Source organism: Typopeltis vanoorti, chromosome 19 (assembly GCF_054136105.1).
Source record: "Typopeltis vanoorti isolate ZY-2024b chromosome 19, IOZ_Tvanoo_1.0, whole genome shotgun sequence".
In the NCBI taxonomy this organism is placed as follows: domain Eukaryota; kingdom Metazoa; phylum Arthropoda; class Arachnida; order Uropygi; family Thelyphonidae; genus Typopeltis; species Typopeltis vanoorti.
Window position 1 is genome coordinate 34,842,820 of NC_143567.1, and position 25,633 is coordinate 34,868,452.

At 36.0% G+C, this 25,633-nt stretch overlaps 1 protein-coding gene across 1 annotated transcript in view; it reads left to right on the plus strand.

Moving 5' to 3' along the window:
- The window catches only part of Lrrk (Leucine-rich repeat kinase), a 790,764-nt gene that overhangs the window by 594,722 nt on the left and 170,409 nt on the right, over positions 1 to 25,633 (plus strand). Inside the window, exon 26 of the mRNA XM_090409582.1 lies at positions 3,172 to 3,264. Coding sequence (XP_090265708.1) covers positions 3,172 to 3,264 — 93 coding nt within the window. The remainder of the gene's footprint in view (positions 1 to 3,171; positions 3,265 to 25,633) is intronic.

The window sequence follows — 25,633 nt, forward strand, 5'->3', positions numbered from 1 at the left end:
TCTTTATCCCCTTGGAATCTGGGAGACCAAATCTGCTCACAATGATCCAAGTGTTGTCTTATCAAAACCTGATTAAGAGGCAAAATGACTTTCTTTTCCTTACATGTCGAGGTTTGCTTCAACATTACAGTTATTCTCTGAGTTGTATTTGCAACTTTTGCTATGTGACCTTTGAACTTCAAATTCCTGTCCATCAATATATCAAGATCCCTCGTCAGTTTCTTGTATCATAAACCCACAATTATAATATGCCACTTGTAATCTAATCATGCCAAAGTGTATAACTTTACACTTACTAACATGAAAATGACAGCCATTTTCATTTGCCCAAATTACCAGCCTATTCAAATCATTTTGTAAGTGGTGAATATCAGTATCACTCTTAATTGCCCCCTACCTATCTTCACATCATTGGCAAGCAATTGCACATCTGATGTTAGACCCTGCCTAATGTCATTAATGTATATTTGCTCTTACACTTTTCTGCTGCGATCTGATGTTAATCTCAAATTCTATCACTACCTGATTAATACTACCTCTTAAGTTATTCATTCCAACCATCACTCTCATCTTATCTGCATTTTCATCGCACTTCTAGTTTCTGTAAAAATATATATATTAATGAAAAGGTAACAAATATAGAGTAAAAGCAACTCATGTTGTTAGTGCAGAAGCAGTGTTGGATTTCAAAAGAACTGATGTTACTAAATTCATTTAAGAAGCTGCCAGAATTTCTCCTTTATAGAAAAATATAAAAATAAATCATCATCATTAGGTGTTATTGAAAGTCCATGGGTTAGCTTAAGAGGGAAGGATATTTTATCAGAACTCTAATAAAATATTCAACTGTAGCCATTTCTAGTTCATAAACCTTTCTGAACTAGAATTTCCTGTATCTACTCATTCCTCTAAACTGCTTTCTGAAATTTCTCTCCAGTCAGGCTGGAATAGGAGTTCTGTAAACCTCTTACCATGCCCTCCCATTCCCCCACCCCCTACACATATACACATTTCTATCAATGTATCTCTTCCTCTTTTCACCGTCTAAACATCTTTCTGAAATTTTTATCCAGTCATGCTGGAATAAGAGTGCCTTCACATCTTATCATAACCCCTCTCCTTCCATCTCTCTCTCTCTCTACAGATACATACACATCTGTCAGTCTATTGTTCCTCTTCACTCCCTCTGAATCTCTTGGAAATAAATTCTCTTTCTAGAATTTATTTCCAATTAACATGCTGAGTATCAAATTTCGTCCATCAGAACACGAACCACTCAATAGCCAAAGCTCTCCATTCCAGATGAAATATCTATCCTGAATTCATGACAAACTTGAAGATTTCCATAATGCATGATGAAAATTCAGAAGATAGAAGTTTCAAGGTGTCATTCAAAGGCACATTAGTGAATAGTAAGCATTGTTGAAACTGACCATTAAATCAGTATAGATAAGTTTGAATTTTCTAAATTTTGAAATAAATTCAGAGACATTCTTTATAGTAGAATAAGAATAGCCATTAAAGGGAGTAAAGAGATTGAAGAGAGATTTTGAAATGGTTGGTCACAGAGGATATCTAGGCTTGTAAAGTTTTAGAAGACCATAAATCCTGGGGTGGTCTTTCATGATTGGGTTCTAAGCCTTTGAACAGTATCTGGGTTGAGGGAAGGTACATTATCTAATAAACAGTTAAATTTTTTTTTTTTTTGGTGTGATTCCTGCCAATAAAAACAAAGATGTTATGATCTTATAGAAGGATATCTATTTTATATCTCAAGATATGTCAACTGTGATGGAAATCTTAATGAAAAGATAAATTGAAGGGACTGTGATGAACTCCTCAGTTTCTCCAACTCTGGTCAACTTTTATTTGAAATATTCAGAATAAAAAAATTAATCCAAAACTTTTTAGCTTCATTACGTGGACACCATTTTTACGATTTGGAATGGCATTCCAGAGTAATGAAATATCTGCATTATTAATTTGGAATAAGTCTAAAGAATTAGTTGTCGTCTTATAAAAATAAACAGGTGGCTCTCTATTTACTCCAGTATACTCTAAACTGTATTTCTCAAGTTGTAATATTCAACAACCATCAATACATCACTCTCCATGTAGAAAATTAGTGTTTTTAAATACGTACTATCAAGAACCCATATTGTCTCTTCTTCATCTGAATCTCTTCAACAAGAAGCAAAAAGATCTCTTCCACCATCAAATAAGCCTCTTTTTTCAATGGTTACATCCCAAAATAATCATCAGAGAGCCTTTTCCTAATTCTACAAGAAGAGATAGAATATCCATCCCTTATATTAGTAGCACTTCTGTGTGTTTCTTATATCCTTAGGAAATTTCACCTTTCAATCACATTTAAACCTATTGATTAAATCAGCTCTTTGTTATTATCTCCAAAGGATAAAGTATAATCTTTACCTTTACCTGGAATCTGTTAATTTCCAGATCCAGTGATCTACCATTTATCTAACTTTCAACTCTTCAATTAACTAACCCATGTCAATCGATTTCTGGTACAGCACCATGTAATTGTACTTCAATTATTCCTTCAGGTCTCAGAATGGCAAATTGCCTTCCTGATATGATTGGATAAATGGTAGATTATGTAATTGCAAGTTACCTTATTTTGGTTAAACATGCAAAATCTCTCACAAGTCTGGCCTTATCGAAAATGAGATTATCAATACTACAGCAGCCTCTTGAATGTTACTGAACTATTGCATAGATGCTCTTGAATTTGTGAACATCTTTTCAGAAATAAAAGTGCTGAGGTCCTTCTTCACTACTGAAACCTTATCCTCAATGATGGACTTTCTATGCCCCAAAATTTGGTAAATTATCATCAGTAATTGTATTTCTTAGTGTTTTTGAAAAATGTAATTATACATACACATATAACCACACCGATATCAGATCCTAATATTATATGTACCTGCCTCATGACTGTTCTCCTTGACCATGAAATTCAAAAACAACAATCTGCATTGTTGTTTTTGAATTTCATCTTATGTTGCACTGATGATGGTTTATGATACTTGAACAGAAATATCTGTATTATTAATTTCAGTTTATTAAATGTTTCTTTACTGTGATCACATGTAACTTATGATACTTTTACATTTTGTGCAAACACTGACCATGTATATGATTGTTTAGGGTTCCACTACTTTTACTGATGTTGCTATGAAAATGTTGCAACCTGTTGACCCAGGATATGGAGCGAGACAGTCAGACACAGTAGCTTATAAAGTAATTTTTTTTAAAATTTTGATAACTCTATAAATATAAAATTTAAATTTCTAGCATATAATTGTTTATATATATATATATTAGACATAAATGGGATAATGGACACTGTAAAATCTATGTATGTACAGTATTCAAAGACATGAGCATGAAAAAAATACCAACCTGACTTTTCATCCTGCATATGATATAGAAAATACATTGACAGAAATATCAGACTTGTGATGACTGAGGAAAATCATATTCCAATATGCCATAAACTGCTCCCAGTGCCTCCTTTGATCTTTCATCAGAAGGACATTAGAAAAAGTCTCAAAAGTCCTGATGTTAAAATTTTTCTGGTCTAGAGTATATCTCTAATTTCTAAAAACGTGCTACAGAATTATTACCCATCTTTTCTGTACAAGCTGTCCATCTGGCATCTACTCGATATGATAGCAACACTTTTTTTCCCATCCAGTCTCTAAAAAGGGAGATCTAAGTCATTCATCAGGCTATCATTCCATTTCCCTCACCTCAGTTCTCAAAATTTAATGAAAAAGGTTACTAACAGACAGCTTTTATTTGATTATTGATCACTATTATGGACTCTTCCATTCTAATTCTACAGCAGACTTCCTCACTAAACTTGCCTGGCTTTTGACACATGGAAAAGTTTCTAGTGACATGTGGCTTCTCTCAATATTCCAAGGCCTTTGATTGTCTTTGCTGTTTTGATGATGACAGTACCCTCCATTCCTCTTCTTCATTTGGGAACCAGTATTGATCTCTCCTGACTCTCAATTGTCATCTGTAGTTTTGCTGACGACAGTATGCTCCATTCCTCTTCTTTGGGAAATATTGTGGTACTCAAATCATTCAAGCTTTGAGATATTTCATAACCAGTGTCTTAAACACTGATCTCTTCACTATTCTCAAGTGGGGTGAAGATAATGTAGTGAATTTCACTGCTATCAAAACATAATCTTGTCATATACTTAAAAAACAGATCCTACTTCACTCCCTCTTACTTTGGACAGTATTCCAATCTCCAGCCAAGATACATTCTCTTCTTCTTCTTTGGTTGAATTTGGCATCTAGCTTACTCTGGTTCAAACACATCACATTCATAGCCTTTGTAGTGTCCCTGAAACTTCATATTCTTTTCATTCAAAATTCTATGCACTCAACTCCTAATATTTTATATATTTTTGGGTGGTGTACCCAAAACCCTAAGAATTTTCAACTTTACATGGAAGAGATTAGTCTTCTTAATAATCAGTATTTCTCTCTCTTTCTTCCTTCTTTCTCTCATAGACTCCCTTCAGTCACTTTCTTATAGATGATCTTTTTTTCTGCATTAGATCTTTCATACATTTTACATTTAAGAACCTGAGAAGCCACTAGTCAACATCTGTTCTCAGTCCAAGTCCAAACTTATCAAACCAACTTCTCTTCTTCCTTCATTCCATCTACTTTTGTTCTTTGGAACAACCTTCCCCATGCCATTTTCCCCAGATGAATACAGCCTCTAACTTTTCAAGAAACATGTTAAACAGATTCCTTCTTTCTCTCTAACCACTTGCTGTTGCACATCATTGTGCTATATGTTCATTATGACTTCATGGGTGGGATTGACTTTGAGAAACAAGATAAGATTATTCTTTCTTTTATGGTTACATGGTTAGCATTCATAGTGAAGAATTTATGGAGACATAATACACGTTAGAATAATTACTTTACTTAACATTAAGCAAGTAACAATTGATGTTTCGACCTCTGTATTTAAGTCATTATCAGGAAAACACACACATGTACAATATACAAGCTACATGGTGCTGCACTATACAAAAGTAAATTGAATCTAAATGTTTGTTATCATTTATCTTAGCCTGAACTCTGGTGAGAAAAAAAAAAAGCAATTACATTAAACAATTTCTACAGTCCTTTCGTATTGAGATTTTCTTCTGTCTGGGGTTGTGCTGGTTGCTATATGAGTCGAAGATGGATCCTCCACATTCTTGGAATAATTAATCCATCATTTATGTTCAGATTTGCAAGGTGTTTTAGTATTTCACAAGCTTCTTTGAATTTTCTTTTGAACCACGTTTTGGTAGGGTGTAGGGACTTAGTGCCTTTTCAGTCAATTCTGTGGCATGTTTGGAGTGTGCGGTCTGATAGGCCTGTTTTCCCATAGTGGAGGTATTTAATGTGGTATTTGTGTTAATTTTTTCTGATTGGAATGATGCGTTCTGTTTTCCCTATATAATGTGGGTTACAGGTACACTGAATTTTGTAAACCCCTGGGAGGATCTTTGGAGGAACTAAGTAAATTTCTTAATTTTGCTGGGAGTTTGAAGGTTATCTTGATATTGTATTTAAGTAGTGTTCTGTCTATTTTTCTTCGAAATGCTCCTAATGTAGGGTATGGCTATAGTATTCTTGTAATCATTTTTGCTTGTAATGGCATTTTTATTGAGGATCTTTTGAACTGTTTTTTTTATTGTAGCCATTTTTTACAAATGTATGGTTAATGATTTCAAATTCTTGGTTCAGAGCTTGTTCGTCGAAGCAGATTGTTAGTGTTCTGTGTTTAAGGGTGCTGATGACTCCTAGTTTTTGTGTTAGATAGTGGCATGAATTTTTATGTATGCATTGGCCTGTACATGAAGGTTTGCAGTAGACAATGAAAGAGAGGCAGCCTGAGGGAAGACGTGTGACAAGTGCGTCTAGAAAAGGAAGAGAGTTTTTGATTTTGATGGTGAATTGAATACATTTTTGTTGTTTGTTGAAGGTGGCTTAGGAATGTATTTGATGTGTCGTAGCCGTGGAGCCAAATGTTCAAAATATCATCAACACATCTGAGCCAGACTTTGGGTTTAAGCTGGCCGAAGCTAGAGTTCGTTGCTTGAAGTCTGTACAAGTTAACTATTGTGTGTGTGTGTGTGTGTGTGTGGTGGGGGGGGGGAGCCCATGGCCACCTTCTTTTTGTAGGTAAAAATTATTTTGCCACACGAAGTACCTGGAGTGGAGTATGTGGGCAAAGAGGGCCATGATATTGGGCAGAAATTTTTGTAAGAAAAGAACAGTAACATTGATTGGGAAATTAGTGAAAAGGGTAGTTATGTCAAAGCTGACTAATAAATCTTTGTAGTTGAATATGATGTTTCTGGTCTTGTTTATGAATTGTTGTGTATTTTTATATGTAGGAGGGGTAATGACATAGCAAATCCTTGAGTGTGACCACTAATTTCTTGGCTAAGTGATAATTAGTGCTGTTGATTCCTTCAACTGTTGGTTGTAGTAGTTATAATAAATTTAGTTTAATCCTTTATCCAGGTGTGAGCAAACCAAGTTTGAGCCTATATTTAGTCTTGAGCAGGATAAAATTGAATTTCATATTGAAAAGAATAACATGTAAGAAAGTTTTAAAGCGAATTAAAGTTGAGCAGCTCTCAGATGTGAACTGTAGACTAAAATACAGAAAGATTATTGAAAAGAAAATGAAAGAGTTTGAGAACAGGAATCAAACATTGGACATTCAGTGGCAAACTCTGAAGAAAACATTGATTGATTCTGCCAGAGAGGAATGTGGTGAGGTTGTCTGCAAGGATAGAAAAATCAGAACTCCCTGGTGGACACAGGAAGTTAAAGAGGCAGTGAAGGAAAAGAAGAAAGCATATCAAAAGTTCCTGGCAAATAAGTCAGCTTTTACTCTTACAGAATACAGAGACAAATGTAAGAAAGCTAAACAGTTTGTAAAACTAGCTAAACAAAAGTCATGGGAGGACTTTGGCAAGAATATAGAAAATAAATATCAAGAAGGTGGCAAAATATTCTGGAGGTTGTTGAAGAAGCTTAGGAATGGAGGAGGGAGTGCTGTAAAAGGAGTTAGAGATGATAAAGTTGACATGAAAACAGGAGAAAAAGATATCCTTGAAGTATGGAGTAATTACTTTGAAAAACTGCTAAATGAAACAAGCAGTGATGACAGCACAGTGATAAAAAACACTGACCAGGCATGCAGTCAGGAATACATATCCATACTTGAAGTAGAAAAAGCCATCAAAGGCTTGAAATGTGGAAAGGCAGCAGGAGTAGATGATATTCGACCAGAAATGCTGAAGTATGGTGGTATAAAAGTCTTACAGTGGCTACACTACATAGTTCAGAAAGCCTGGACAGAGGGACGAATTCCCGATGATTGGAACAGAGCTCTCATAGTACCCTTATATAAAAAGGGAAATAAAACTGAATGTGAGAATTACAGAGGTATTTCCCTACTGAGTGTTCCTGGCAAGATCTATGCAAGTATACTTGAGAAACGATTGAGAAGAATTGTGGAAGAAAAGCTTGGTGAAGAACAACCTGGATTCAGGCCAAATAGAGGCTGTCAGGATCAGATCTTCACTTTACGACAAATAGTCGAGAAAGCATGGGAATATAACAAAGATCTGTATTTAAGTTTTGTCGATCTGGAAAAGGCATATGACAAGGTGCCAAGAGAGAAGCTATTCAATACGCTGCAGTTATATGGTGTCATTGGGGCATTATATCAAGCAATACAGTCTTTATTTGAGTTGTAAGTCAGCAGTTAGAATTGAAGGAAGTACAGGAAGATGGTTTAATGTTAAATCTGGTGTGAGACAAGGATGTACATTATCCCCTCTGTTATTCATTATCTATATGGATCACATTATGAAGGAAAGTGGTATTAAACCTGATATCAAAATTGGAGATGTTAATGTCAGCTCTTTGCTTTATGCAGATGATGTTATACTTCTAAATAAATCCGTTACAAGTCTGCAAGATTTCTGACTAAATTGAATAGCTGTTGTAATAGATATGATATGAAGGTCAGCAATAAAAAGACAAAGACAATGAAAATATCCAGAATCATTGAAAATGTCAATTGTGTTGTGAATGGAGAAAACCTGTGGAACAAGTAAAACATTTCAGCCTACTTAGGCACAATTTTTACTGAAGGTGGTAAATTAAATATAGAAATAGACAACAGAATCAGCAAAGCTGGTATGGTGGGAAGTCAACTGAATAAATTCATATGAAATAAGAGAGAAATTAGTCGGAACACTAAATTAGCTGTATACAAGACAAGAGAGCCTGGTCAGAAGTAAAACATTTGACCAAAGACTAGAGACCGCAGATATGAGAGTCCTGAGAAAGATTAGAGGCGTGAACATATGGCATCAGTGGGAATATCATATTAAAAAAGAGGATATTAGGAAAGAACTTGACATTGTCTGCATCCAGGAATGCGTTAGCAGAGCTAATCTCAGGTGGTATGGTCACTTAAATAGAATGGGAGAGGAAAGATTAGCAAAACAAGTGTTCTCTGCCAAGTTGGCAGCAAAACGACCCAGAGGAAGACCAAGATATAGGTGGATTGATACGGTACAAAGTGCCTTAGAGGATAGAAATGTAAGATCTGATAATGTTGGAGTCTTGACAAGTAACAGACTGATTTGGAGGAAAATTGTGGATAGGAAGTTAGTAATGATGTAATTTTTTCATGTAGTACTGTCATATCCTGTACACCCCTTGAGGGTACATGGCAGGAATTTGATGATGATGCTTAAGGGTCAAGGCTGTATAATCGAGAAGAGTCCTCGACATAGCCTTTAAAGGAATATCGAGAACCGACCAGGGCTTCTGACCTAATGTCCAATCCTCACCTTCTCGTGGTGCACCCTGGATACTGAACAAACGAAGATGGACTGGCAATTTCGGATTTAGCCAACGAATTTGTATTCTTAGTGGCTTAAACCAAAATATAAAATGATGGTACAACATGACAGAATTTCATGCCAGCTGGAGTATCGCCCATTTAAACAACGGCCCCTGTTGTTTTTGCCAGGTAACCAGGGCAAACAGCGAAAAGTTAGCTACTGGAACAAATCCTAAAACCCACCCCAATTCTACATCACGAGAGTTAAAGATTGGTGCTATCAACGTAAGAAGCCTCAATGGCAAAGAAATGGAGCTAGCTGAGGAATAGGATAAGTACCAGATCGACATCATAGGGGTGACTGAAACAAAAAAGGCAAAAACTGGTGATATCTCTCTGAGCAATAAATATAAAATGTTATATTCAGGCAATGACAATTAAGAAAAAGAAGAACTAGCCATAGTATTAAGCACTAAATATGAGGCTAACCTTCTTGAATGGCAGGCAGTCTCAAGTAGAGTGATGTGGGCAAATATCAGAATGTGAGAACTGGACAGTGACAATTATTTATGCTTATGGTCCCACAGAAAGTTCTTCTAAGGTAGAAGTGGAGGAATTTTTTTTAAGGCTTTAGAGAAAGCACCTGACACAATGAAAAATGAAAACTTGGTCCTTGTTGGGGATCTAAATAGCAGAGTATGAAATGATTGTCAGACATACAAAAATATTTTGGGAGAAAAGAGCAAAGCTAATAATAATGGAAGATACCTGTTGGATTTCTGCTCAGGACATGGAATGATTATTACTAACACAATAATCCAACATAAAAATGTGCACAAATTCACATGGAGAGAAGAGGCAAGGAATAAGAAAAGTCTCATTGTCTATGTTATTGTTGATAGTGATTTTTCCTCCCTGGTGCAATACACCAGAGTGTACAGAGGATGTGAAATTGGAAGTGATCACTATCTAGTCTTGAGTAGGATAAAATTGAATTTCATATTAAAAAGAAAAACAATTGTCATGTTGTACCATCATTTTGTATTTGCCAAAGTGCCTTAGACGATAGAAATGTAAAATCCGATAATGTTGAAGTCTTGACATTTAACAGACTGATTGGAGGAAAATTGTAGATAGGAAGTTAGTAATGATGTAAATTTTTCATGTTGTATTATCATATCCTGTACACCCCTTGAGGGTACATGGCAGTAATTTGATAATGATGAAAGAAGAACATATAAGAAAGTTTTGAAGCGAATAAAAGTTGAGCAGCTCTCAGATATGAACTGTAGACTAAAATACATAAACATTATTCAAGAAAAAATGAAAGAGTTTGAGAACAGGAACTAAACCTTGGAGATTTAGTGGCAAACCCTGAAGAAATCACTGATTGATTCAGCCAAAGAGGCATGTAGTGAGATTGTCTGTAAGGATAGAAAAATCAGAACTCCATGGTGGACACAGAAAGTTAAAGAGGCAGTGAAGGAAAAGAAGAAAGCATGTCAAATGTTCTTGGCAAATAAGTCAGCTTTTGCTCTTAGAGAATACAGAGACAAATGTAAGAAAGCTAAACACTTTGTAAAACCAGCTAAACAAAAGTAATGGGAAGACTTTGGTAAGAACATAGAAAATAAATATCAAGAAAGTGGCAAGATATTCTGGAGGTTGTTGAAGAAGCTTAGAAATGGAGGAAAGAGTGCTGTTAAAGGAATTAGAAAAGTGACATGAAAACTGGAGAAGAGGATATCCTTGAAGTATGGAGTAATTACTTCAACAACTTGCTAAATGAAACTAGCAGCGATGACAGCCAGGCATGCAATCAGGAATACATATCCATACTTTAAGTAGTAAAAGAAATCAAATACCTGAAATTTGGAAAGGAGCAGTAGTAGATGATATTTGACCAGAAATGCTCAAGTATAGAGGTATATAAGTCTTACAGTGGCTGCACTGCATAGTTCACCGGGTCTGGACAGAGGGATGAATTCCGAATGATTGGAGTATAGCTCTCATAGTATCCATATATTAAAGGGAAATAAAACTAAATGTGAGAATTACAGATGTATTTCTCTACTGAGTGTTCCTGGTAAGATTTACTCAAGTATACTTGAGGAACGGTTGAGAAGAATTGTGGAAGAACAAGCTGGATTCAGGCCAAATAGAGGCTGTCAGGATCAGATATTCACTTTACGACAAATAGTTACAAAATCATGGGAATATAATCAAGATCTTATTTAAGTTTTGTGGATCTGGAAACAGCATAGGACAAGGTGGCAAGAGAGAAGCTATTCAATACACTACAGTTATATGGTGTTATTTGGGTATTATATCAAGCAATACTTCATCTTTATTTGAGTTGTAAGTCAGCAGTTTCAATTGAAGGAAGTACAGGAAGATGGTTTAATGTTAAATCTTATATTAGACAAGGATGTACATTATCCCCTCTGTTATTCATTATCTATATGGATCACGCTATGAAGGAAAGTGGTATATTATTATTATTATTATTATTACCCCAAGACCTCATGGAGTCAAAGACTCATCTGGGAGGTCCTTTTATCACACACACATCTCATCATACTGAGCCTTAAACACACTCAAACTCTTTGCAGATACCACACTTTCAGGCAAGGCATTCCAATCATTCACAACTCTGCATGAAAAAAACCTGCCTGTCACTTCCCTACTCACACCCTCTTTATACAGTTTCCAGGGATGACCTCTGGTTTTCCCCCTGATCTCCTACTATTTTCTGTAGAACTTCTCCACCGTTAATCTCATAACAACCCCCTTACCAACTTGTAGGTCTCTATCATATCTCCCCTTTTCCTCCTCTCCACTAGACTCTGCTAATTACATCTTCTCAATCTTTCCTCATACTCAACATTCCAGAGGTCAGAAACTACCTTAGTCAGTCGCCTTTGGACCCTTTCCAACATCTCTTCATTCTTCTGAAAACCCGTTGACCAAATCTGGGCACAATAGTCCATGTGTGGCCTAATCAATGTCTTATACAACGGAACAGTAATCTCTCTATTTCTACATGTCAGTTTTCAACATGATATCAAAATAGGAGTTGTTAATCTCAGCTCTTTGCTTTATGCAGATGATGTTATACTTCTAAATAAATCCTCTACAAGTCTGCAACATTCCCTGACTAAATTGAATAACTGTTGTAATAAATTTGCTATGAAAACCAACAATAACAAAACAAAGACAATGAAAATCAGCAGAAACATTGAAAATATTGTATTCTCTTCTATAGGTTCTCCATTGTAAATGAAGAACCTATAGAACAAGTGAAACATTTCAGCTAATTAGGCACAATTTTTAGTGAAGATGGTATATTAGATATGGAAATGGACAACAGAATCAACAAAGCTGGTATGGTAGAAGTTAACTGAATAGATTTATATGAAATAAGAGAAATTAGTCAAAAACATTATATTAGCTGTATACAAGACAGTGTTCAAGCCAATTTAAGTTATGGATCTGGGTCAGAAGTAAAACACTTGACCAAAGACTAGAGACTGCAAATATGAAAGTCCTGAGAAAGATTAATTGCATGAACAGATGGCATCAATTTCAATATCATATTAAAAACGAGGATATTAGGAAAGACCTTTACATTGTCAGCATCCAGGAATGCATTACTAGAGCTAATCTCAGGTGGTTTGGTCACTTAAACAGAATGGGCGAGGAAAGATTAGCAAAACAAGTGTTCTCTGCCAGGTTTGCAGGAAAACAACCCAGAAAAAGACCAAGATATAGGTGCATTGAAATGGTAAAAAGTGCCTTAGAAGATATAAATATAAGATCAGAAAATATTGGAGTCTTGACAGGTAACAGACTGATTTGGAGGAAAATTGTAGATAAGAAGTAAGTAATGATGTGAATTTTTCATGTAGTACTATCTTATCCTGTGCACCTCTTTAGTGTGCATGGCAGGAATTTGATGATGATGAAAATAAAAAGTGAACCATGCTGCCCTGTGAAAAAACTCATACATTAGCCAAAAGAACTACATAAAGGGGATCTGAGTAAGCAGTTAACTGAAACTCTGGAGTCTGTATATTAATATCAAATAATCTGTTCTGTTAAAAATAATGAGATGCATATACAGGTGACATGAAAAGAGAAACACTGGATGAATGGTCTGTGTAAATGCAGTAGATGTGCAATATAATTTATCATGGAATAGGCCTAACGTTATTTAAGTTCCCTATTGCAAAAGTAAAAGCACAAATTTTTACAATTGCAGAAACTTTTTAGCAAACTGAATTTCATCACAGGTGACATCTGAAAATATAATCCGTCGGAAGTTTTGCATAAAATTTATTCAGCTTTTATATTAAAACTAGAAAATTATGAAAAGGAGAAGAATATAGTGGAAGGGAGTCCGTTTCAAGGCTATATTGCAAATGTGGGTAATTTGAAACTTCTGTAAAATAGGTGATGTTTTTGATTTATTGAGGGTTTTTTTTTAGATTAGATAGTGTATTTTTACTCTATCTAATCTAATTTTTATTGATTTTATTGTATTCGGTATGTTTAATATATTTTGAAACATTGCTAATTAAGATATTTTTTTAAAATGATGCCAAAAACCTGAATGAACAATAGAGCAGCATTGAAATCTAAGAATAACAGTAGCAGGAATCCCAGAAATTATAACTTTTATATTGATGACATTAAAGAAAAAAAATAATATTTGAAATTTCAAGATTAAACAGAATTATTCTAAAATCGACCAGGGAGTTAGAGAAAGCAGAAAACCATTTACAACACTAAGACAGGAAATGAAAAATAAGGAGCTCAATAACAGAAATGGAAGCACAGAAATTGATAAGTTATCAAATGAATAATAATAACAAGACTATTCAATTAAAATATAAGAAAAAAGAAGTAATGTCATACAGTGATTCAGTAATTAAATTTCCACTTTACAGCGAAGTCACTACATCAAGCTTCCCAGGAACTAAAATGAAGGATATGTCAAAGACAGTAAACAGAAAAGAAAAGTAAAAGAGAGAGTAGTTCTTGTTAGAACTAAATGATTTAAGTAGTGATAAATATAGTTTGAGAGATGATGTTGAAAAGCTTGATGGGAAGAGGCGTGAAAGTAAAAATAGCTTATTTGCTTATTTGAGTTAAGTAGTGAGTTAAGAAGAAGGGGCCATGATAGCAAATGATTCATTGTGTGGGCTATGTAGAAAAAATGAGTATTAGTTTTTGGATGAGTAGATTGAATTTGATGGTATAAAAGACTTGTATAAGAGGGATGTCCTGCACTTGAATGGATTTTGCATCAGGTTTCAAGCAAAATTATTTATTGAAATGAAACCTAACACAGTGAGTCAGACTACCTGGATCATCTTAGTAGGAATGCTGAGGATATATTTGTAAGTTCACTTAGGATGTAGACATAATAGTGATACAAATATCACTGAGCATGGCTATGAATCTGCTAAAAGGATGCACTACACTTTGGGTCAGTCATTTTGAGAGTGTGTATGTAGTGATGGAAACAAGAAAGTTACCCAACTGGGCCATGCAGACTGTTAAGTATAAGAAAAAGCAAGGAGGTAACTTGTAAGGTCTATACACAAATTTCAGGAGCATTAGAAACAAAGTGGTTGAGTTTGTTGCCTAAGTGAATATATTGTTGCTTAAAACTGTTAGCACTGAAACATGGCTCACAGTTAGATATGTACTAACTGGAATTGAGTGTAAAGAAAAATGTGGAGAGAAATGTCAGAAAAGATAGGAGAGGAGATGGAGTGCTGCTAATGATATCAAATGATTTGAGACCCCATTTAGACTCAAGACTTCAGATAGAAACTCATGAAAGCAATTCTGGTAATAATGTCCCATGTAGCAGCGAGTTTGAGGCTATCTGGTGTGGAGGCTAACACAATTAATTTATATGCTACTGTGTTGCTACTCATCTAGTAGGTCATTTGTTGGGGATGAAGAAATGCATCACAGACTGGAGGTCATGTCATGTCAGGGTGCTAAATGAGTAATTATTGTGGGGGATTTAAATTATTTGAATATTAATTTGGTAGCAGAGAAAACTCATAATAACAAAGGGAAATTTATTGACCTGTTGCAAGACAATTTTCTCAAGCAGCATATGAAAGAAGCAACTCGAGGACAAAGAGCATTTTGATTTTATAATAGTATCAGAAAGTGTCTCAGTTACGGATATGACTGCTTTGCTGTCAAATGGTGACAGTATCCCAATATGTCAAAGCAATTGTTCTTGACATGTTAATCTTGAATTATGTTCAACAATGGCATGTACCGTATTTGCCAGCGTATAAGACACCGGCATATAGGACGCATCCCCTTTTTTGTACACATTTTTTAGGAAAAAAACTTTATCACTGAATATTATAACGAATTTACAGTATTCCAAATATAAAGTAATAAGTAGGTCTACTTTCAACAAATACCTAATCTAACTAGGAAAGAGTACCCACCTTTTAATAGTCAAAACCCAGAAATTCATCTCCAGAGCTAAATGAAGAGACACTTGAAACCTCTTCTAAATCAGAATCTGAGTCCTCATGCAACAAATTGTCCTCTGTACCATCCAGTACATTACTAATGCCACAATTCTTAAATGATTTAACCACTCTCTCAGTTTTCACAGCATCCCATGAAGCTTTGAGCCACTCACAAACTTGCGAAATGCTAGGCCTCTTCCTTCTTCCTGATGGCGTAACCTCAAAATCTGAAGACTGCATCCAGCTGTTCCACTTCTCCTTCTTAAATCCCTTGAATGGTTTATTAATACAGACATCTAAAGGTTGAAGCTGACTAGTTAGACCTGGAATTACAGCTAACTGAGTTTTCAATTCCTTGAGTTTATTTGTAACAACGTCTGTTCTGTGAGAACGAAACTGATCCCATACTAGCATGGCAGGCTTCTTCAACAGTCCACCCGGGTGTCTAGACCAAATTTTATCTATCCATAACTTCATTCTTCCTCCATCCATCCAGCCTTTTGCATGAACATGTACAAACACTTCTTTAAGCAGTTTTTCTTTGGGTAGCGTCTTCCTTTTAAAAATCAATAGTGGTGGCAATTTTGTCCCATCAGCACGATGGATAAAACAACCATGGAGTGAGTTTTTTTGTGCCCCGAAGTTTTAATAGTAACACTTTTAGTGCCCTTGGAATCTGTAGTTTTGTTTTAGGGCATATTAAAAGTCAGCAGAACCTCATCCATGTTTCCTATTTGCGCAAGTTCAAAATTTTCTTGTTTCCTTGCGTTAATGACGAATCGATGAAATTCAATCATTTTTTCTTCATATTCAGCTGGCATCTTTTGTGATATTTTTGTATCACTTATATATCACTAAAATATCACATATGATATTTTAGTCCGCATACATAGCTGGTTTCTCTTCATGAATCTTGAACACCATGATGTTGATCCAGAGTTGGCGATCCCTCTGTTAGTGGCTATCGCTTTTGCTTGATGAATAATCATTTTTGTAGACACTGAAAGTCCTGCTTTTCTGTGGTCTAAAATCCAAGTATTCAGTTCCCTCAAGTTCTGGTCATTTTGCAGTTTCACTTCGTAGGTTATGTTTACTGTGAGTTGCTTTTTTTTAATCCTCTTCCTGATTCCGCCAAGTTCTTATCATTTTCTCAGTTGGCGGTGGTGTGAAATACCTCTCTGCAGCCCTGTTTCCATCTTCTTTAGCATACGCAATCACACGTAGCTTGTATGCAATATTGTAACAATGCTGACGTTTTTCAGCCATAATTTGCCAAGAAATTTAGTGAAAATTTAACGGCAGAAATTTATCGCCGTTCACAACTGTGACAACGATTGGAAAGTTTAAACGAACAGGACACAGCTGTGATCTTCGATGACAGTGCATACGCATCCACTGAACTCTTCTTCGGTGTTTCTCAAAGTGTGGTATGCATACCTGGGGGGGGGTACATGAAAGGTCTTCAGGGGGTCCGTGGCGCTTTTTGGCTATGCATCATTAACCCATAGAATAAAATTCAATGTATCCGTGAAGTTCGAGATCGTAAAACGTTCCTATTGTATCACTGAATAAGGTCCAGAGACATCTGCTGGCTGTGCAGTATGTTTCTCAACAAACAGTGCAATTAGAGACTGGGATAAAAACGGCACTAACTAATGAATCGCATGTCCCCCTCCCACAGAAAATGCTGTATGACTTAAACAAAACCATATGTTGCCGGTGCAATATATGGTTTTGTTTGAGTGAACGTGTTAAAATGAAGAAATATATAGTGAATGTGTTTCAGATATTATATAAGGAATTCGGTTGAAGAGAATTAGCATTTCAACTCAACTGTCGGCTTGTCTTTGTCATTTAGTAGCACCATCTTTTGTTAATACCGCACCAATCATATGAACGCGAATCTCTGAAGTTTGAGACACACTGCTCTACGTAACTGGAATGCTCTCACACATACCGCAAGGAAGCAATAAAGAAATCGCGTAACTTGGAACAGAGAAAATTTCCAGAAATGAAAATAATAAAAAACCGAGTATCGGCATATAAGATGCACCCTGTTTTTCAGACCTATTTTCAAAGAAAAAAAGTGCGTCTTATACGCCGGCAAGTACAGTAATTCTTCATTATCAATAATGGAGGGTCTTCCCGAAAGTGGTGCATCTTCAAGTGATTCATTACCAAAAACAAATTTTTTAAACCATTTTTGCTCAGCACCCCCTGCTACTGCATCTTTTCCAAATTCCACACATATCTTACAGGAAGCTTCTGAAGCCTTCGAACCAAGTTTAAATATGTAAAGCAAACAAGCCTGAATTACACCAGGTTCAACTGAACACTTTAAAAGAGTTCAAAGTCACAGAAAAAGAGTATACACCAAGTTAGAGCATGCTGATTTACTGACATGCATCTGTGTCTTATAACACATGTAAAAAATTGCACTCTGCAAACTACCACCACCACAAAAAAAAAAAAAAAAAAAAAAAAAAAAAGTCATGGCAGCTAACTTTACTGAAAATCTCATAAACGTTTTTGGTTACCTGATAATATTGTCATATAAGTTTCCTTTGTATTTAATAAGAATGAATGTAAAAGTTAGACATATAGAGTACTAGGAATTATTAATTACTAAAAAGAATAAGAGAATGTGAAATAAGAGAATATCAAATTTCATTATTAAGAAAAAGAGATTGATTTAACATATAGAATTGTATCTATTGTATATATATATAATATATTTATATATATGTGTGTGTTCACAGTAATTTTTTTTATACTTGCACTTCAGTATTTTGAATACACAAAAATATTGATTTTGAGGTCATTGTGGATATGAATCTAAAACATTCTATCTCATAAACAAAAATAAAAGTATATATAGAAATATAATTGACTTGCCCTTCACAACTGGCCTTTAACATAATGGGTTGGATATATAGAAAAAGAGGGGGGGAACCAGAAGACGTTAATATCCAAGTATTTTTAGTAGTTTCCTGATTTGTTTTTGTTGAAAAATTAAAGTAGGCATATGGTGCTTGGATTCAATTATGATATATTATATTACTCCCACACTTGAAATGTGTAGGGCCTATATTTAAAATCCTTTGAATATTCCTCTTGAAAAGCTGAAAGTTGTAGTCCTTGGGGCATACTTCATAGGAAAGGTTGTTCCACAGATTTAAGGTAGGTGAAATGAAAGATGACTTGGCAGTTCAACTGTAAAATGATGCTGGGAAACTGTTTCCTGTGTTGCTGTAGGGTTAAGAAAGATGGATGGTAGCTGCTGAAAAAGCCCGTGGAGATATCTGTAGAATAGACACAGTGCCAAAACTGTGTGTGTATTATGAAACAGTGACTGAAGAATGTCTGAGCGACAGGGTTCATCAATCAACCAAACTACTCTCTTTTGAATAGCATCAAGACTTTTTAGAAAGATTTTAGGTGCACCATTGTAAATGTCCAAAGATTGCTGTGGATCTTGATTGGCGAAATCATATTGGTGGTCACTGATTAGTTGACATTTTTAAAGGTGTGAAGAAGTTTACAATTGATGACCTTCTCCATTACTTTAGACAACACTGAGGTTGTCTAAAGCAATAGATTGGTAGTTTGATGGTAGACACTTTTTTTTTGGAATTCAAAGAGAAGTAACCAGTATGGATAGCAAAATTAAACAGATCAATATTGTCAGGAGTGAAGCATTTTCCAGTAAATTTGGAGTGTCAGAAAGGGGAATATTTGTGAATAAGGAGGTACCATCAAAGCCCACTATGATATTATTTAAAACTATATTCTGGATTAAGGAATTCAAATATGTGGAATTTTTTATATAAGAAGTGTGGACAGTAAGTGAAATTAAAGATTTTGCAAAGTTTTTGGCTAATTTAAAGAAGACGGAGTCACTAGCATCTACGAGAGTTGTTTGAAAAGTTTGGTAAATTTCCAATAGACAGCAACACAATTCATTCATTCATACCAGTATCGGCACATATCATCTTTTTGATGACCCCTGGCAAAATTTTAGCCACGTGCAATTTCTCATTTGGCAAACATTTAAAATGACTACATTCACATTTTTCATAAAAATGGAGAAAAACGAGTTTCCTGCAGTGATAAAACACTTTTATTTGAAAAAGTGGGCGGCTGTGCAGATCAAAGCCGAGTTAGATGCAGTTCATGGGGATTCTGCACCAGCATTAACTAATGTTTTTGGATAAATGAGTTTAAACGCGGTGTCCATCGAAGATGAAGTGTGCTTCGGATGCCCGACTGAGGTCACTACGAAAGAAATAATTGACAAAATCCATGGTAATTATTATGGAAGACCGCTGAGTGAAAGTGCATGGGATTGCTGAGATTGTAGGCATCTCAACTGAACAGGTGTGTAATATCCTGCACGAAAAATTGCACATGATAAAGCTGTATGCATGATGAGTGCTGCGATTGTTGACTGTCGATCAAAAAATGTATGCGAAAAGACATTTCAACGCAGTGTTTGGTGATGTTTAATTGCAATCCACAGATTTTTTTGTGTTGATTCGTGACTGTAGACGAAACTGCGATCCACCACTACACACACGAGTCCAAGCAGCAGTCAAAACAGTGGACTATACCCAGTGAAAGAGCACTGAAAAAAGAGAAGACTGTTTTGTCAGCTGGGAAGGTAATGGCCACTGTTTTTTGGGATTCCCAAGGAATTATCACGATAGGCTATTTGGAAAAGGGTAAGACAATAACAAGAGTCTATTATGTTCATTGTTGGATCATTTAAAAGAAGAACTGAAAAAAAAACAGCCAAGATTGGCACACTAAAAATGCTGTTTCATCGATGCACTACAGTACACCGTCCCACACATCGGCCATCGCAATGGCAAAATTGCACGAATTGAGATTCGAATTGTTTCCACATTCATCGTATTCTCCGGAATTGTCCCTGTGTGACTTCTTCTTGTTCCCAAACTTAAAAATTTGACTTGGTGGGAAAAAATTTTCTTCGAACGAGGATGTCATCAAGGCTGTCAATCACTGTTTTGCACAATTTGACAAATCCGAATTTTTAGATGCGATGAAAAAATTGGAAACTCGCTGAACCAAATGTATAGACTTCAATGGAGACTATGTTGAAAAATAAAGGTGATTTTTTCCAAAAAAATGTGTTTAACTTATTTTTTTACCAAACTTTTCAAACAATCCTCGTAGTATGGGATAGAGTAAGAGTAATTTGATATACGAATTGTTGGCAATCCATATGCCTGGGGGGGGGGACTGAAACATTTGAGTTCTTAAACAACTTCAGGTTACTTCTCTTAGCAGGGCATCTTATATAAAGAGAAGGTACTTCTCTGGCACCCTTTCTTTTGCAGTTTACAGAAAACCCACACAGGTAGATACATACACAAACCTTCCATCACATTGGGATACTGTTGAGGGTCATGGTTACTGCCGCTTGAAGGTTTTCAATGGTGTTGTATCACTTTCCTTTCATCAGCAAATGAAGTTGGGGGGATGAAAAGAAGTCACAGGATGCTAAATCAGGTGAATACGGTGAGTGATCCTACATACAAACTTGGTTTTTACTCAAAAACGGTCTCACTAATTTCTAATTTCTATATGGAGCATTTTGAAAAACATGCTCTTGATACTGCTGCCAATCTCGAACCTTCTATTTGGTTAAAATATATTGATGATGTGTTCTGTATTTGGCAGCATGGCTCTGACACATTAGACTCTTTCCTCTTCCACCTCAACAGTCAGCACCCCAGAATCCAGTTCACTATTGAAAAAGAAAATAACAACAGCCTGCCTTTTTTAGATACTCTAATTACATGTCTGCCTAATGGCACCCTTTCTTTTGCAGTTTACAGAAAACCCACACAGGTAGATACATACACAAACCTTCCATCATTCCCCCTTCTCATATGGTGTCATCAATTCCTTATCAGCGGAGTCTTCAACAGAGGTTGAAGACTCCGCTGATAAGGAATTGATCAGCGCTTTCCTTACAGTAGAACTTGCTTTTATTCTCCAAACCTTCCTGTCCAATGGTTACAGTGCAAAAAAAGATCTATAAGGTTAGCCAACATCACCAATAGAGGACATTACACATAAGACTTTAGTTTTCATTTAGTCAAATTTCATTTCTTCCACTAATCTGTCCCTTCCACTTCATCACACCCCTCTCAACATAAAGGCTACAGTAATGGCAATACTATTTTAAATATCTGGGGCACTTCACAAAAAAAGTAGTCAGAACTTTAAAGGAATATAATCTCTGCACTGCTTTCAGACCTCATTTGAAGCTGGTTTCCGTTCTCTGCTCTCCTAAGGATCCACTTCTTCCAGGTGTTTAAAAGGTTTTTTGTTCTTCAAGCTTATATGCCCTCTGTCCAAAAAGAAACCAAACTTTTGATATAAAATAAAACACAGGCCAATTATAATTATTCAGATCATTTATTTCTATCAATATATTCTCCCTCAGCTTCAATACAGCATTTGGCATGGTTAATTAATTCATTAAATGAGCTTTTTATATCGGTTTTTGGGATACTGTTGAGGGTCATGGTTACTGCCGCTTGAAGGTTTTCAATGGTGTTGTATCACTTTCCTTTCATCAGCAAATGAAGTTGGGGGGATGAAAAGAAGTCACAGGATGCTAAATCAGGTGAATACGGTGAGTGATCCTACATACAAACTTGGTTTTTACTCAAAAACGGTCTCACAATGTTCGAACGATGAGATGGTGCATTATCGTGCAAAAGTGACCAGCTACCTGCATCACGATATTCATGCTGTATGCAACGAATTCTCACTATCATTTGCTTCAAAACTTTGAGATAAAACTCACCATTGACTGTTTGGCCAGGCAGAACTAATTTTTTTGTGGATAATGCCCTTGGAATCATAGAAACAAATCAGCATTGTCTTTACTTTTGACTTCTCTCGTTTTTTCAGATGCCCCTCTTCTGGTGGTCTCCACTCAGCACTCTGGTGCTTTGTTTCTGACTCATACTCAAAATGCCACGTTTCATCACCAATAACGATCATTTCAAGGAAGTTTGAGTCCTTACGAGTGGTTTTAATGAGGTCCTTGCAGTGTTCAATTCAATACATTTTTTTGGTCATCGTTCCACTCGTGGGGAACAGATTGTGAATTCAATTTACGAAGATCCAAACTCTTGATCAAAATGTTGTGCACAGTTGATTTTGGAATCCTCATTTCATCTTCAGTCAATCTCATGGACGAGTTCAGGTTTTCTTTGATGAAATCACTCACTTTTTGGATGTTAACTTCGCTCAGGCCAGATTTTGGATGGCCTGACTTTTCGTCGTCCTCAAGCGTCTCACAACCACTTTGAAATCGCTTAAACCACTCGTAAACATCATAAACTTGTACAGGATAAGCATTCATCACCGTATGCTTTTTGAAGCATTTGATGTGTTTCGGTAAAACTTTTACCAAGTTTAACACAAAAGTCAGTTGCAGCTCTCTGTTTGAAACTCATTTTCCAACTGTTCGTCAAAACACACTGTCACTCTTGACACTATAACTCACCTTTTAATGAAACAAATGTCATAAACAGTTGAGAGAACACTAATGAAAGTTCTGCTTTCCGCAACAAAAAGATACAACAGGTGGTGCCATTAGTTTCTTCTATTTTCGAAAAGTTCGGTTTCTTTTTGGATAGAGGGTGTATTATAGTCAAACTGGGAGATCTGCTAACATCTCTGAAGAAAAAGACAAAAAAAAATTCATCTGTTGCCATAAGTATGTTAGTCACAGCTTGCTGACCACGCCTTGGACACCTTTCCCAGATTCAAATGGGAAATATCTACCATGCTTCACCACAAAAAATACAAATTTGAAAGACTTTTTTCTAGAATCTGCAGCAGAATTTAAAAAGAAAACCAATGTGATCTTGATTAATATGGTTCTATTAAACTTCTCAAAATTTGGGAAACTTTAATTCTTAGGCCTTCTGCCACAGCTAAAGCTAACCAAAAGAATACAAAGAGGGCACCCCTCATAAGACTTGAATATAATTTCATTTCTTCCACTTATTATTTCTTGAGTGTTTGTGTGTGCTTTATTACAATTTTAACATTGTAATCCTGGGGATATCTCTGTGACAGAGATGAAATATTGAAATGATTAAGCTTGCTGTTTAATTATTTCTCTTTCTGCTGTAATTATTTTAAACTGCATCATGAGCTTTTGCAAGGACCAGAAGATATGACTTACATTGGCAAGTTTTCTACATTTAAACCTTTCACAGTCAGATTTACTCTTGTTAATAATGGATTTGCTAGTTGTAGGCTTCAGTATAAGATGTGGAGTGTTTGTCTCAGGCCACTTATAATGAGCTGACTTCTTTTCATGGACTGCCTTGTCACACTTTTTTATGGAAAGCCTTGGTTGGAATTTTGAACAAGGTAGGTAATGAATGCCTTCATGGATAATTTCTAAGATCTGGACAATGAAAAATAGTAGTTTGACCAAAAAAAGGGGTAAACGTGTCAGATCTTTGCATTGTTGTAATGCTGAAGTACACATAGTTATGAATGGCTGAGGGGAGGGCGTGTTGAAAAATAAAGATGATTTTTTGACTAAACTTGGATAAGATTGCGATCTGAATTACCAAGAGGATCAGTGCACCTGGAAGAAGAAGGGGTTAAGAAAAGAATAGAGTGTTTTTGTGGAAAGGATTATCAGGAATTCTGGTTGTGGGATGAATGATTTACTTTAGATCCTTCTCTTTCAATCCCCCTCCATGTGAGGCACCTCTTCATGGTGGAGGGGACCTCCCAGTGATGCTACTGGCCGATTTCATTCTTCCTCTTTTTCTTTGCTTTTCTTCCTATATTCTTCTCTCAACTTGACAGTCTTTTTTTACTATCCTGTATTCCAGACCACCATCACTATAATGCTTTGCCAACATGTTTGCTGTGTGATGTGATTCCGTAGATATCTGGAAGGGAAGATACTGGTAGTCTTGCACTGCCAGGTGGCCTCTGCTTTGGCAAGATGAGCAGTCCTGGATGGCCTTGTCAGAATCATTTGGCTAGTGGGCTTGCCTGTAAAGGTCAAAGAGTGTTGCAGTAAGTTTCTTCTTCATGGCCTGGGGAGAAGGCCATGGTTTACTGTGGTGATGGTATAACATCCAGGGTAGCCCTGACATTTCACCCCTAAGTGCAGTCATTGCTTTCTAGTGAGTGGGCATCCATTTGTGGATGGATGGGGAGCTCTGACACTGGATCCAACTCTTCCTGAGAATGAACACTTCTTCATCCTCTTGTTTATCATGGACTCTCAACAAACCCAAACAGATACAGAAACCATAGAATCATCAACAGAAAAGCAATGTAAGAAACAGAAAACATCAGCGGCTGAAACAAACATGCCACTCTTCCTAATCATACACTCAACAGAACATCCAGTTGGAAAAATATATCTTTCTTCATCCAGAAGGATTTGGAAGGTTGACAGGAACTCCAAAAAATGTAAAGAAAGTGCATTCAGAAGATATCCTTATTGAAGCAGCTAACAGTAGCACAATCAGAAAATTTACTCCATACAACATCTATTGGGAATACCAATTGCACTCACCTTCCCACAAAATTTTAAAATTTTCTAGAGACGTAATATCCGAGTAGGTCCTCCTTGATGTTCCTGATGAAGAGATATGCTTGGAACTCAAGAATTAAGGAGTGACAGCGTAAGAAGTAGTACATAGAGATGGACATCTAGTTCCCACTACAAACATCATCAAAAATCACCACCTATCAAAGTAGGATATCCCAATTGTTCAGTATGGCTTTATATCCCAAAACCCCGGTGCTTTAAATGTCAGAAATATGATTATTCTCAAACTACTACCTGCTGTGGCTCTGCCATTTGTGCCCAGTGTAGCAGTAAAGAACATGAAAATAAAGACTGCAAGAGCAAAACACTAAAATGCTCTGACCGTAAGGAAGACCACCCAACATACTCTTGAACATGTCAAAGATGGAAGGACAATAAAGAGATACAAAAGTTAAAAACAGAGCAGTGCATCACATACTAAGAAGCAAAGAGTCAGTATACCACAACCAAACCTATTTGGGAGCAATCATTTTCTCATGATATCCACTCTTCTACATAGGTAACCATGTGTAACATCACAGATATAATGGTGGAAAGTTAAGCATTCTGTCTGGTCCA